The sequence below is a fragment of the Lytechinus variegatus genome, chromosome 13, assembly GCF_018143015.1.
Source record: "Lytechinus variegatus isolate NC3 chromosome 13, Lvar_3.0, whole genome shotgun sequence".
Classification (NCBI taxonomy): Eukaryota; Metazoa; Echinodermata; class Echinoidea; order Temnopleuroida; family Toxopneustidae; genus Lytechinus; species Lytechinus variegatus.
This window is the reverse complement of record NC_054752.1, coordinates 18,254,006-18,269,914: the sequence shown is the minus strand read 5'-3', so window position 1 is coordinate 18,269,914 and position 15,909 is coordinate 18,254,006. Positions and strand designations below refer to the sequence as shown.

The 15,909-nt window shown below is 33.6% G+C and overlaps 1 protein-coding gene across 5 annotated transcripts in view; it reads right to left on the bottom strand.

The window, feature by feature from the left end:
- The window catches only part of LOC121426845 (leucine-rich repeat flightless-interacting protein 2-like), a 46,439-nt gene that overhangs the window by 11,133 nt on the left and 19,397 nt on the right, over nucleotides 1-15,909 (bottom strand). For 2 of the 5 annotated variants that reach the window (XM_041623241.1, XM_041623242.1), the window contains 3 exons: nucleotides 12,152-12,244; nucleotides 8,132-8,242; nucleotides 5,560-5,643 (listed from right to left, as the gene is read on the bottom strand). In XM_041623241.1, the coding sequence (XP_041479175.1) occupies nucleotides 5,560-5,643; nucleotides 8,132-8,242; nucleotides 12,152-12,244 (288 nt within the window). The remainder of the gene's footprint in view (nucleotides 1-5,559; nucleotides 5,644-8,131; nucleotides 8,243-12,151; nucleotides 12,245-15,909) is intronic. The other 3 variants (XM_041623243.1, XM_041623244.1, XM_041623245.1) reach the window with 2 other exon arrangements.

Here is a 15,909-nt window from a genome sequence, read left to right as displayed (position 1 = left end):
ATGATGATGATGATGATGATGATGATAATAATGATGATGATGGTGATGGTGATGATGATGATGATGATGATTGTGATGACTATGGTGATGATGAAGATGATAATATAATAATGAAGGGGAAGATTATGATTACGATAATTTATGCTGATGATGATAATGTTGATTAAAATAATAACTTTGATGTGTAATAATAATGATGATGATGACGGTGATGACTACAATATGACGATGATGAAATGATTGTAATCTTGATTATGATGATGATAATGATAGTGATTTTGATTGTTATGATAATACTATATTGATAACATGTTCTCTCAGCTGTATCTAAATCTAGTTAATATAATCAATTGCAGTGGTAAATGGTAATGAAGTAAAAGATTTCTGGCAAAAAAATAATAGAAAAGGATATTGGACATTCTAATATAATTTTTCATCAATTTTTTATTACCATAAACAACACAATTTCATTTTTTTTCATGAAATAGCCATTTTCATATTTTATTGTGATAAAACTCATTAAAAAATTCAGGCAAATCTTCAATTTCAAAACTTGAATTAGAAAAAAAAACACCACTCATGACGTCCATCAAAATCTTGCAAACACAGACAAAATAAATTCTTATGTACAGGCTTTTAACTAAATTTCCTTTCAAACTCAAATTGAACTATGAAAAATACCGGGTAGTATTAAATTATCAAATATGTTTCCATGATTCCAAAAGTGTGAAATGTTATTATGGACGTGTGATGCAACATATGTCTTTCTCATTGCTGTATAATAAAGGGGAAAATATATATGTTAATGATTGAGTTGTTCCTCTTTCCCAATTGTCACTTACATGTACATCCAGGAAGAACTCTGGATAAATGTACATTGTAAGAAAGTGAAAACGATGGGGGAAAACCCAAGACTACGGATGGTATCCAATTACAATTTTACATATATGGATAAAATATGAACATATCTTCTATAATGCCGTCTGAAAAACCATACCAATTATATTTAATAATGTTTTTACAGAGCCATGTCTACATGTACATGTACATTGTTTAATATGCTCAAGGCACTTTAATGCATAAACTAAGGCTTAACCATCAAGTACAAAGAAAACTACACTTAAAAAAAAATGAGTAATAATAAAAGTTTAGCTTACTCTCAATAGTATGGGATTATATCATTACAGGCAAAACTAAAAGTCAGTTTCTAGAGCCCATTATCATAAAACAGCCTAATAGTAGGAGACTACTCCCTTTTGTTTTCCAAGCTTATTTTTTTCAAGAGCAAAAATCCATTACATGTATGTAGACCTCACATATTATTATTGACTGTAGTATGTGCACACCTAGAAAAGAAAATATATAGAGGAATGGGATCATAGTTTTTCTGTGTGCATGATTTAAAAATAGATGGCGCTTCAATTCTCTTTTGTGAATTGGAAATCTGAATAAAAAGAAAATACAATAAATTTTAAATTGAGACAAATCTGAAAAATTGATAATATTAAGAAATTTATGCGCAATAAAAGGGGGTTACTACGAGCTAAATTTGTTATCATAACAGTAATTTGTTCATAAAGTCAGGCATGACAATGAACAACAAAAACAAAACAAATGCAACTAAATGGTACATGAAATTAAACATGCTGATTAATTTGTAATAATTAATCGATCTACGTATGTACATGTACATGATGTTATCACATCATGTAATTTTTTTTTAAATACAGAAAATACATTTTTCCTCTTTATTTTCATTTTCAGGCAAATACCATAATTCTCTGTTGAAAATGTATATTTTGTGTACATGTCTGTATAGCCAAGTAAACAATTGCGTAAGATATTCAAACACAAATTACTTGAAATACTGCTGTGTAGTCATAAGGTTGCCCTGAATTTCTCCATATCCGCATTGCATCTAAGAACAAGCGGTAAGTACCAGCAAAAATCTTCATATTTATGCCATAAAGTGACAAAAGAAACTGAAGATGGATTGATTTCCAATCTCTCATACAGGGAAATGATGCTTCCACTGCATCGAAAATGATAAAAAATATTCCCAATTTTTGGTAAAAATTCAGACGACATTTCTTTGCATGTGTGTCATGAGACCAGATTCTGATGAAATTGCCTCTTATACAATGGAAATGCAAAACACTTGTAGAACTTTGTACTGTTATATTCAAGTTCCAAGTACTGACTATTAAATTATCCTGTACATACATTGTACGCTTTTTGTATATATGCATTATCAAATTCAGCAAATGTGCAAAAGCTAGAATCACAGTATTAAAGAGAAAGTTTCCGAAAGTTTCCGAAAGTTTCCATAAACTTGGCCATAACAAATAATGACTCAAAGAATAGCTTTCCAGATTGGATTAATCTTGATGTAAGATTTATTCTTTATTTTCAACATGTTTATATTCAATTCAATAACAAATACAGTGAAGTTAAAACTATATCTAAAGTAAAATGGGTTAGTTGCCAGGCATAATGCACAAAGTGGTTAACATGTTGAACGTGCGCTAAAACTATTCTCAACTATGAGCACTACAGTCGTTGTGATGCAATTTTTAAGAAAAACAAAACGCAAGAAGAGAAGCAATCTTATTGGAAAGAGTAAAACAAGGGGAACAATTTAAAACAAGTTTCATCAAAATTGGTTATGAAATGCAAGTTTTCAGATTTTCTCTTAATTTTACATATTTCACATTATCTTCTCCTGACCTTGACATATGTGAAGTGAATTACATTTTCCAATGACATGTGTTATGCTCAGAATGAGATAAAGCAATTTTAAAGATAATAGGGAAAATCTGAAAAATTGTGAACAAAACAAGTGGAAAGTTGTCCACAAAATAAGCCATTTTGAAGCATGTTTGCCAATTTGAGGATCCCAATAGAAACTACAAGACTTTTTTTAAAGTCCATAACTTTCTTATTTCACAACTGATTTTGATGAACTTGTTTTACATTGTTCCTCTTATTTTACCCTTTCCAATATTAAGATTGCTTCTCTTCTTGGGTTTTGGTTTCCTTTAAATAAAGTTATTCTAATAATCGAACCAAGCCTTAACTACATGTACAGATTTATTTTAGTCTAATAACTTTTAGAGTACAATTTTAAATTATGGTGCTAATATTAAATGGGCAAATAGCTCGAGATATATTTGCATGTCTACTGTGGTTTACATATCAATTTGAAAGGTCAATTTGAAAAGTAAAAACGTTGTATATAGTTTTAATGGAGAAAACACAGAGAAATGCAGATTGAGTGCATATTCATACACTGTATATACATGTAGTGCAGTGTGCCTAGGGTGGTGCTCAAAAGTGAGTGAACCGAACTAGAAAATGAACAATAAATTATCCTGATGCTTCTTGTTTAACCCTAAAAAGACTGGGGGGCTGATTCAGCCCCCCCCCTCGACATTTTTCGCGATAAATCCGCTGCGCAAATTTTTTTGACCGCGTCGCTCGCTGACTTTTTACTTTCAAGTTTTGCGCAACTTTTGAGACCAAAATTGTGACCCCCCGGTACGCGGTTCCAAAATAACGCAACATTTCGTAAGTGCATGCAGACCCAAAATTACTCAAAAACGTGAATTTGTGTACAAATCCAATGCAAATAGTGTTTTTAGCCAAAATTCATAAATGTATCATTATTTTTCCTTTTACTGCTCAAAATCAATTAATTTTATCTTTTTTATGGTCAAAATAAAGTCCCCGACAATTTCCATTGAAAAAACAATAAAAAACAAAAAGTCGAAAAACACAGAAATACATAAGAAATTTCGAAAACAATAGAATACATATAAAAATGAATTTGATTTTAAAATTTTTTTAAAATCAATTTGATCAGATGCCTATCTAGAGTATGTGAAACAAAAATTAGCATTTCAGGGGCATTATTTTATTAATTAGAGCAAACTTATGATTTTACGCATAAATCAGCATAGTTAATGAGACATGAGATTTTTTGCCAAATTTGATGTTATAGTTTTGTAGATAATAATGCCATGGGTAACGCGTGTGCCAATTTTCGTCGCAATCGCGCGATCAACAGTCGAGATCATAAGGGGGGGCTGAATCAGCCCCCCCCCCCCCCCCCCGCTGTCTTTTCAGGCGTCGAAATAGCCCAATCTATTTAGGGTTAAATGCATTATCAATATCAGCATACACGCGAAAGCTAGAATCACAGTAACAGCAAGTTTCCATAAACTTGGCCAACAAATAATGGCTCCAAGAATAGAGCTATGGATTAACCTTCATGTAAGAATATTCTTTTTTTTTTGTTCTGCCATGTTTTAGATTGTGAAATCAGGGATAGAAATTCATGTATTACATTTAATAAAATTTGTTTCTCTGGGTTTGCTGAACATTGTATTGTTGTTGTCTACATTCAACACTCTCAGCATGAAGGAATGCATTTTTTTGGCGGGGTTCACTATCTTTTGAGCACAACTATGTACTGAAAACTGAAAGGGGTTAGTCAACTAAATACCGGTGCTCTAATAGTCCTGGATCCCATTAAAGAAGTAATTATAAATTATGATGATAACTTTGCCATCCAATGTCACTACCAGAATACTGAATATATGGTACAAATCCCACATTATGCAAATGATTAAGATTTTCAGTTTTTACAAGGAATAGATTTTGCACCCCTTCCCTTCTTTTGCTTTGGTTACAACTATGATCTCAATATAAAATCTCATACTTTTGTAGGCTCTTCTATGAATTAAAATAATAATAATTACCAGTATATCTTTTAACTTTCAGTTTCAACATTTGTATTACTATGAGATCTGTATCAATCACATTTTAACCTAACCATACAGACAAGCCTTTTTTTAATTCAAAATTTGTTATCTATCCAGTATCCAATCCTGCACTATACTACACTATTAAAAAGGAATATATGTAAATTGTGTCTGCTATTGACTTTTTAAATATATCTGTATGTAATGGATAAGGTTAACTATCTATTCTAAAAATAATATGACCCTGCAAACTTCTCCCAAGAGGATTAAAGAAATAAACTCCCATGATGCACCTGTATAACAGTTCAAAGTTCAAGCAAAAAAGGTCTCTAAAACCTACCATGTCCAAGATTTAAAAGCATCTAAAAGAGCATAACATGTTTCCTTAATTGCCATGGTAACAAACCTTGAGTAATTCTTGCTCATCTAAGTCCAATCCTCCCGTTTGGGATTCAGACTGGACCTCATCCCCGTTGGTGACCCCTGGAGGTCAAAGGGTCAAAGGGTCACACAAGGTCAAATTACAACATTCATACGATACAGGTACATGTATGTACAGAGTGCTATATACATGTAGATACATATATTGAAGGGTAGGGAGATGAAAGTTATGATTATGAAATACATGTACATATTGATTGACCCAAAGGTGGCAGAGGTCAGAGTTGATATGCAAATTAGATTGGACTTCCTGGTCACAGGGGTCATACGCAAATGATTTTTTTTTTCCTTTTAATGACGCTGTTAGAAAAAGGGTGAAATTGAGTGAGCCAGAATAGAAGCAGTGTAAACCAACCTTCAGAGGCTCCAATTCACGGGGGTCAATGCCACCCCTATGGGGTGCTACATGTACCTGAACCTCCTCAGAGTTTGTTGACCCCTGTGTTATGTGTGTCAAAGGTCATGGGGTAAAGGGTAAACAATAACAAAATAAAGACAGTTTAATATCATAAACAAAGGGAAATGGTGATGACATGACATACTCTATCTGAAACAAAACACATTTATTAAAAGATCATTAGCAACAATATTAATTATCAAACATCTTCACAGAGTTATAAACAGACATTTATGATGTGTTAAAACAAACATGTAAATAAAAAAAAATCTGTAGTTTTTCATCCAAAATAACAATCATGACATTCTAAAGAATCTATGGCTTGATGGGATTTGTGTGTATTGTAATATGAATTGGCAAACAGGTCAGACAGAATATAATTTTCCAAATTATGCACACTTTAGTCCAGTATGAATGCACCCCCACTTCATTTTAACAATGTTCAATTCCTGATTTGAGATCTGCAGCAATCTTGTCTGAAGTAACTTTTTTTAATTTGTTATTTGCTGCTTAAAGTCCATTACCAGACCCTTGTGACATACCATAGAAACTATACAGATAGTCACTACAAACTAGTCCTTTATCTAGACCCTACACATGTACATAATCTCTCTTTCCTACATGTATCTACAAATTCATATTCCCATTCTCCGAAGCACATGTGTGAAGAAAAAAATCATTGATTAATAAATATCAAGACAAACTTAGCAAAGTCACAAAAGATATCCCATAATTTCATCATGTGTGTTTCTTGATTATTCATTTAAAGGGTCAGAACAAAAAAAACAGGTCTGAGAGAAAGGCTACCCTTGGATGATGAGCAAATGTCATAAAATGTCAAAATGTGTTGACATGTGTCACAAGGTGCTTTCATACCCCCTCAATTACAAGAAAATAAATAATCACAAGTATTCACGCAGGCCTCAAAATATTGAGATAAATTTATAGGTTATTGTGATTGACATTTCTGTCACACTGAGTACATTAAATGCCTGTTTTCTGGTCTGGGTTGATTTCAAAATAAAAAATACCATGGGGGGAGTAGTGAAGCTGTAGAAATTACATACATAGTTTATGCACAAATTTATGCTCGAATTTGAGCAGGAATAGTTACCATCTCGTGGCAAACGATTTATTTTCACTGGTGTTGATTTAGCACTCAGTAAAGTCGTTTGTAACTAATGCTACATTCACATTTCCCCTACAGCAGCAATCCGAGAATAAAAAAACAGCCGTTTTAATCCTCTTTATTCAAACCACCTATATAACTAGTACAAAAATTATTAAAATGGCTGCTTTCAACTCGCCGTCGAGGCGCTGTAGAGCAAATGTGACTGAGCAGCTTTATTGTGAAACAGTCATAGCTCCATGGTTCATGGGTATGAAAGCTGCCCGGTCATGAAGCCACACCATTTCAACTGCCCCCATCCTTACAGTATGTCAACATCTGTAATGGTTTTCACATACATGATTGAGCCTAAGCCCATGTTTCAATGATTTCCATTCATCGCTGTATGAACTATGGATCTAAAATAAGGGCCATGATGGCAACCACACTCTTAAAACTGCCCTCTTTGACTTGAGTCTATTCCAAGTTAAAGTGACTCAGATTTCAAATCAATGGGACTCAGAGATGAGGGAAATCTCTCAATTACAACTCACAAACGAGTGAAGTCACTTTGACAAGAAACAGAGTTGACTCTGTTTGGGCACCATGTCCGAATTAAATTTGACTTTTCAAAAAAAAAAAAAAAACAGTGGGACAGTCGAAAGTACACCATCATGACACCAACATTATTTTTGTCTACTAGTAATATAATAAAGCATTTATTGTTTACATTTACCTTAAGTTTCATTTTACAATATTCTACTGAATTCCAAATTAGAATACAAGGATGACATCTACCCCTGATTAATCCACAGAAAGAAGGGGGGTCACAATCAGAAAGCACAAGAGAAATAAATGATAAATGTGAGATTAATTCAGCTCACAATTGGTAACAATTATACTTTTACTATAGCATCAGTGCAGACATAAAACTGAACATCAAATTTAACTGCTATAAAGACACTATCGGTGCTTTACAGAGGGGCAATGTGATTCTACGAACAGGGATTGTGTCCAGGAATAACATGCTTTGGGGTATTTTATTTTAGTAGTTAACATGATTTTAATGAAAGACAATGTTCAAACCAATGACTTCAGGGGGAAGTTATGAATTTGCAAGGTTGGAATAACAAGTTCAATGAATTTTGCATGTCCGAGGCATCAGTGATTTTGCACTGGTCGCCCCTTAAACCGGAAGTGTACGTCCCGATAGCAATCGATCAGATATCGATATTGAAGGCTGATATCATTTCATATCAGCTACATATACATGTACATGAATGTGCGAAAGGAAGAATTGACATTAAACGTAATCCTTTCGCCTTTTTTGCCAACCAGGCAACAAAAGATGCGTCACTCTTTAATATTCTACATAGTTTGAGAGTATTGTGTATCGTCCCAAAAAAGTATGGCACTACTCACCTTCAAAAGATCATGCTCCACAGATTCTGTGCTGCCTCTCCGAGAGGAAGGTCTGCTACCAGAACTCCCAGACCCTGCCGCTACCACCATCTCTGCTTGCTTCGTTAACATCTGAATATCGTATAAACATTAGAATTGGAAAGGATAGGATAAAACACAAAGTCAGAAAGAAAAGGAGAGAAATAAAACAAGTAAGTCCCATACTTAAAATATGAATGTAATTTCAAGATCATGACACACTTTAATGAAAATAATAATATAACTACCAGTACTCACAATGTTTCAAGAGGAAGGGTAATATACTCCTAACATTTCTTTTTTCGGGGAGGGGGGGGGAAATGTGGATACATGCATGTATTTGCAACGTTCGTAATGTTTAAATCACTGCAAAGTTGGATTCAGGACATGTACAATGTATTACTTTTGAGAAAGGAAAAGTGATTAGATAATCTTTAAAGCAAACATTTTTTTAATTCCACACTGAATGGTTCTCCCAAATAATTCTCTCGGACAAGCTCTATGATTTTAAAAGTGTCTTGAGAAATAAATGTAATTCAAAGTGACAGTGGAGATTCTCCTATTTCTACACAAGTTTTATACACTCAAAGGCCTGTATTCTGAAGTCGGGTTTAACTTTAGACATGTGGTCTACATTCTGTGCTTAAACTATGGAAAGCAAAAAAGTCAAGGTTTCATACATTGAAAGTTTCTAATATTTACTGTTCTCTTTCCTAGGTCATTGATGGTGATGAAAACTACATGTACAAGATATACAATTTATCCTCCTCAAACAGTTTATGATTTGAGAGAAAATTGAGCTATTACATTGAAACTCTACTATTGAATTTATGCCAATACTGGCTGTCCATAGTTAAACCTCAAGTTTTGACTACAATTTATAACAAACCCGACTTAAAAATACAGACCAAAAGATGCTATCTACAATGTTGGAAGATGGAGAGGGACATTCTATTTCTAGTATGAGTGTAATTCAAACACCCCACCACCAATAAACTCAGCCCTATTTAAGACTTGAGTTTTAATAATCATGGATTCATGGGTTTATGCCCAAGAGCTCAGCACTTCAATGTATGTAAAACATTATATGTGGCAGTTACTGGAATTAGGTAATGATCTACGTATTGTGTGACCAAAGATGCTGCAATTCTAAAGGGGAGCTACATGTATAATCTATAAACAGGAAAAGTTTTAGCAAAGTTTCAAATCTGGATGAGATAAATTATATCGTTACAAACAGAATTTTACCATACATTATGTTTATCAACTTTGTCTAATCATCATAGTTCACAGTATACCACAAAATTAATAAATCTTACAAACTACATACAGTATATACCAACCTGTATTAACTGAAGAGCATTCATAAAAAAGCATGCTTGCACCATAACGTTTAAACAGTTTTGAAATACTCTTAAAATCAAGCAAAAACTTTTCCTTCATTATACATTGAATAAAAAACACACCAGTATCATGCAAACACTTTTTTTTTAAATACTACATGTAGTACAGTAAAAGCTACTTTTCTATTTATCAAAAGCATTGATATAAAAATGTTTGAGTGTAAAACTTTTCCACAGAACACTCTACAACATGCCCCTGTGAACAATAATCACACAATGAAATACATGATCTACAGTACATGCAGGCCTATCTATAAGCCAATGTCAATAAAATTGCAATTATATACAATGTATACTTCGGTCATACAGTGCTAATACTGTAATCATGTCCAAAACCAGATTCACACTTTCAATTTAATAAAGGGCATGCACATACATGTACTGTCTAGCTTTGGGCTTGGTTATTAATACCAATTTCCAAATTTACCCACTATCATAAAAAAAAATATGGAGAAATTTTATCCATTACCTCAAGAATATAATTTGACAATCTGATATTAGAGTGCCAAACATAAAATAAATGGACATGATACAAGAAATTTGGTTGCGTATGTAGTCTATGTTGTATCTGTCATTAAGCATGCAACCTGAAAATCTGAATTTTTCATCAAATCCCACACCAAAACAAATTTATACTTTTAAGATGTATATTCATTTCCATAAAATGGCACCTCTCAAGAGACAGTATTTCATTTTAATTCCATGTATATTCAAGATTTCATTTTTTGCATATATTCCCTGCATTTTTCCATTGCATGTTCAGTGTACAGTAGTTACATGTATCAGTTTTTAACTACTGAAACATAAAGTTACTGGTACTTGAAACTTCTTAATAGAAAACATCAACAAATTTGTAATTACAAAATTTTAGTTGCTTTTTAAAAGAAGCAAATGCAGAAAGAAACTGCTAAAAAGGAAAAACACACATCATGCAGAGTTCTCATAAATCTTTGCATAGAGATTGCAATATGATTTAAAAAATTGTGGGTTTTTTTTCAAACACAAGCTTAATATTGGAAGCAGAATAAAACCCTACTCATCAGACGCTGGAAAAATCTTAGAATCATTTTAGTGAGTGTTTGTCGTTGAAGGCCTCAATAGAAATGTTGCATGTATAATTATTGTGCTATCATGGATTTAAAACTGAATTCAATCATGTTCTAAAATAGCCCAACTTCTTTATTATTGAAACTTATTCAAGTAAAAACCACTTGAGACTTGGAGTGGTCTGAAGCTAAACTTCTTTACATTTCATTTGTAAAGTTGCACAGACCTATGAAGTTCAAATTTTGATGGCAAATATTATGAACATTACACCAAACGGCACGTGTGAGGATGAGATATTTTTCACCAGACAATACAAAGTTAATTCAGTGAAAATGTGGTATTAGTTCTGAGTGACTTTCACAATTCACAAAAGTACATGTATGAATGTTCCTTGTTCTAATCTAATTTTGATGTTACAATGTCATGTAAATTTTGTATTAAACAGCAGACCTGGGGGCAGTTTCATAAAGCTGTTTGTACAGTTACAAAAAATTGAAGAGAGAGGTGAATGCTATAAAAGTGAGATACCCAAAGTTTTCCTTGTTTTTAAGATTATGGGAACGAACTCTCAATGATGCAAATCTTGGAAAACAGCAATTCTTGCATTAGAATGATAATAATAATACATGTAGCTAGATTCATAAAGCGCATTTTGCCTGAGGATACAAAGCGCTGCTATTATTACCCTGGCTTTAGCTCGAGCAACCATCACTGGCGCTCAGTGCATTCAAGGAAATAATCCTGCCGGGTACCCATTCACCTCACCTGGGTCAAGAGCAGCACATTGTGGATAAATTTCCTAATGACAGAAAACACGCCATGGCTAGGATTCGAACCCACAACCCTCTGTTTCAAAGGCGAGAGTCAGAACCACTAGACCAGGGTGCGCCCACATTAAAATGCTTTTAACAAGAATTTTTTTTAAAAGAGCAGATTTTTCAAGTTCTTCAAAGCTGATGGGAATACAGTGGCAGGTCAAGAGCAGCACATTGTGGATAAATTTCCTAATGAATCTGACAGAAAACACGCCATGGCTAGGATTCGAACCCACAACCCTCTGTTTCAAAGGCGAGAGTCAGAACCACTAGACCACGGTGCGCCCACATTAAAATGCTTTAACAAGAATTTTTTTTTTTAAAAGAGCAGATTTTTCAAGTTCTTCGAAGCTGATGGGAATACAGTGGGAACCCCACTGGCAGGTCAAGAGCAGCACATTGTGGATAAATTTCCTAATGAATCTGACAGAAAACACGCCATGGCTAGGATTCGAACCCACAACCCTCTGTTTCAAAGGCGAGAGTCAGAACCACTAGACCACGGTGCGCCCACATTAAAATGCTTTTAACAAGAATTTTTTTTTTTAAAGAGCAGATTTTTCAAGTTCTTCAAAGCTGATGGGAATACAGTGGGAACCTCACTGGCGGAAGAAACGGTCACCACTTGATCATAAAATCGGGAGTAACTTACAACAGCTTTTATGAAACCAACCCCTAATGTGAAGGATGATACAGCATACGTGAACTCGAGTGAAAAATAAAGAAATTCAATTTACGTTCATCCTCATATTACTCGTAATCATAGGCACTTGCAGGAGGTTCGGCGATGGGTACCATTTCTGTCTAGAACTTGGGAGCTCTTTAAGCTGCTGCAAATTGGCAACGCACACATTTACATACAACCACGATGCAAAATTACAAACCAAAAATTGAACCAAGCAAACAGGAAGGGGAAGAAAAAGAGGGAAGGAAATAAAAAGAGGATATGCACATTATAAAATGATGCAATGCAATGAATGCTACATGGAGAAAGCAGCAAAATCATTTTGAAAAATACAGAATAGTCACAGCATGTATATAAACTTATGAAAACAAAAGCATATTACATACATGTAGCATTCAATATACCAGACGCTTTGATTACAAATTCATAATGTATATCAATTAATATCAATTTGAACTACATGTATGTCAAGGTAAAAGTAATAAAGGGCAAGTTCACCACAATAAAGGTGATTTGAATGAATCTAGAGAAAAATCAAACAAGCATAACGTTGACAATATCATCAAAATCTGCTGTAAGAAAGTTTTGATATAAAGTTCTGCTTTTATTCTGCATAACATCCTGATCAGTATGCAAATATGGAACTAATGAAGTCACCCACTCACTATTTTTTTTGTACAGTATGAAGTACTAATCTTCCTCATTATAATGTTAAACAAGGTACTGCATTCTTTCTCTATGAAACTGTGAAATTGCCATTGCCACTATTATAATTCACTGAAGATCTTTTCATGATACATGCATTGGGAAATCTGAAAAATTGAGATTTTCCGTATTTCATACAAAAATTTGTGATTGTATGCTATGAGATCATCGCCTGTCCATTTGCATACATTGTACCACCTGTGTTGTATTTTTACAAATGTACCAACTGTCTTGTGAAAAAAGGAAAACTTTTTGAAATTTATATTTTGAAGCTTGAAATTACAGCGCTATACACTGTACTTGGGTGGGGGTTCTCTTCTATATGAATTATTATTTTTTGTAAAAGGGTGGGCTTGCCCTTTAAGCCAAAATTTTTTTTCACCAGAAACAAAATGGTTCTAAAAAAAGGATGCTGATGTGGAATCCGCACTTAGATCTTATGGATTGGATTCAATGTTATCCATTCATCATGTACACATGTTTTGCATGTAGTTTGCTTAAAACATTTTTTTTTCAACAATCCCACACATTTAAATTATCTGAAATAAATATTATCTCATGCTAAACCTTGAACATGGTGTCTAAAATTATCTATAACGCAGTCTGAACAAAAATCAAATTGGATGGGGATATTTTAAGTCTTGAACTACTTAAGCCTACATGTACATTAAGAGCTCCTCTGGCCTCTTGCTTCAATGTGTAATGTCAGGGTAAAGTGAAGCCTAATCCACTGGAGCGCAATAGATCTGCAGATATAGTATTTTCATACACTTTGGTCAATGAACGCATAACGGACTACCAACAATGGGCCGTGTCTACAGTGAACATCATCCCAGTCGTATCCTTAGCACATTGGAACTACCTTTATGCGGATGTCTCACTTGGCATTTCATAAACACATCAAGGGAACGTTGCTGTCGGCTATAATTACCCAGTCTAAACAACATGTCAGGACAGGGGTTCCAGTGTGTGGGACTAGAGCAATTTATTTTGAGCCGCATCACACCCTAGTCTCAGCTCCAGACTGCTTGTCCATATTATCATTATATTTCAAGTTGAAATTTTATTTCTATTTCTAAAGACTGTGTAAGTTTGATTCATAATTTCAAATCATTACAATCATTACATTATAAAGTGTAGAGATTAGAGATTCAATCTAAAATCAAATATGGATGTAAATTTTCAAATGAAAAAATTTTGCACCATACGTGTAGCAGTGCAAACTAATGTTTCCACTTGCACTTCATGTACTGTATCTTCCTTTCATTTTGTGAATATTACCAAACACTATACAAATTGACTTCCTTTTTTTATCAATTTTCATCACTAAGATAGAAACTTGACGAATGGGGGAAGGAGGGGGCAAAAGAAAATACAAACATGTAGGTAAACTATTAAGGCCATCAATTGTTCTATTTCTAGAGTACAACAAAAGTATCAAGACCTTCATATGTTGGCTCTGTTTTGAGTTCACATGTACATGTAATGCAGTCTGAAGTAGGAGACTAGATTTACTTCATTCACTCAATGCTGCTTGATTCAGACATGCAACATACTTTGGAGTGTAGTCTCAATCCTGGATATGGTACCAAGAATTGGTGTGTCAACATTGAGTCTGTGCAGACTACCATAGTCATCACTGTGTATCTACGTGTATTTGTATATTTTTAAAACAAAAATCATTCAAGACTGAAGAGGAAGACTAGCAAATCTGTACACGTAAAGGGATACTCCAGGCTGAAGATATTTATATCTCAAACTTTATAGAGCAAAATGCTGAATATTTGATCAAAATCGGATAACAAATAACAAAGTCATTGAATTTTAAAGATTGGCATTATTCCAGTGGAGCAGTTCTAGGCATGTCTTCATTAATATTCATTAGGTAGGCTGATGATGTCATATCCCCGCTTGTTCTTTTGTATTTTATAATATGAAATTAGTTCTATTCAAAATTTTCTACCAAAAACTAAAACAATTGGATTGACAACAAATTAAGGGCATTAATTGCTGCAACTTTATTTTGTCCCGATGGAGGCACATCATTTACATGTGCACACTGCATGAACACATGAAACAATTATGATTTCATGAGAAGAAAGAGGAAAGAGGGGGTGTGACATCATCAGCCCTAATAATGAATATTCATGATGATGTGCATATAACCATTTTCACAAAATATTGATAAATTCAATAACTTTGCTACCTGTATTTGTTATTTGAATTGCTCTGTGAATTTTACTACATGTGAAGCCTGGAGCATCCCTTTAAAGCTTGTGCATAGTTTTGGTAAATCCACCAAAATGCACCTATCACTATTCCAATTCATTGCTAGCTAATATGAATGGATATGCCCTATAACAGTTATGATGTGGAGGATATGAAATGAAAATGTGTTTTACAGGATAAATTTTGCGATTTTACATGGAAATTTAACTTGATCGGGTCACCCGATCAAATTAAAATATCTGTGTGTTTTTGTCTTTCAATTAAATCCTATTCCAAATCATGGAATGGGCTGAAACTTTCAAGATATGTTCTTTGTCTGTAACTTTTGGATATCTAATCACTAAATTTATAAGATAAGTGCTTGAATGCCCATTTTTAAATTTAAAACAAGCATCGCCGAGAGATTTGAATATTTGAAATTTTCTCAGAGAAGTGCAGTTGGAAAAATATCTAACGGTCTCTACGCTTCAGTAAGACTGTCATATTAGATGATATTAGATGATATTCGATTATCAATCACATTATTGACCCTTTACCAAAGCTATACACAGGCTTATTAGACATTTGATTGATAGTGAGAGTTGACCCATAGAACCTGTATTGTTTATATTGCCATAATGATGTCTAGAAACTGAAACAAAAATTGCCATCAACTTTGGATCATAATCACATTTACATGTAAAGTTTAAAATCATAGCATGTGCTTGAAAGTGTACATGAATGGAGAGAAATGTGTATGTATCTAGTCATACAGCACTCAGCGGTACAAACAAAGCAAGCAGGTACTATAAAACGAGTACATGATACAATATTGCATATACACCCATTTATACATGTAGGCCTTAGGGTAAAAGAAAATAATTGAAGAAAATGATA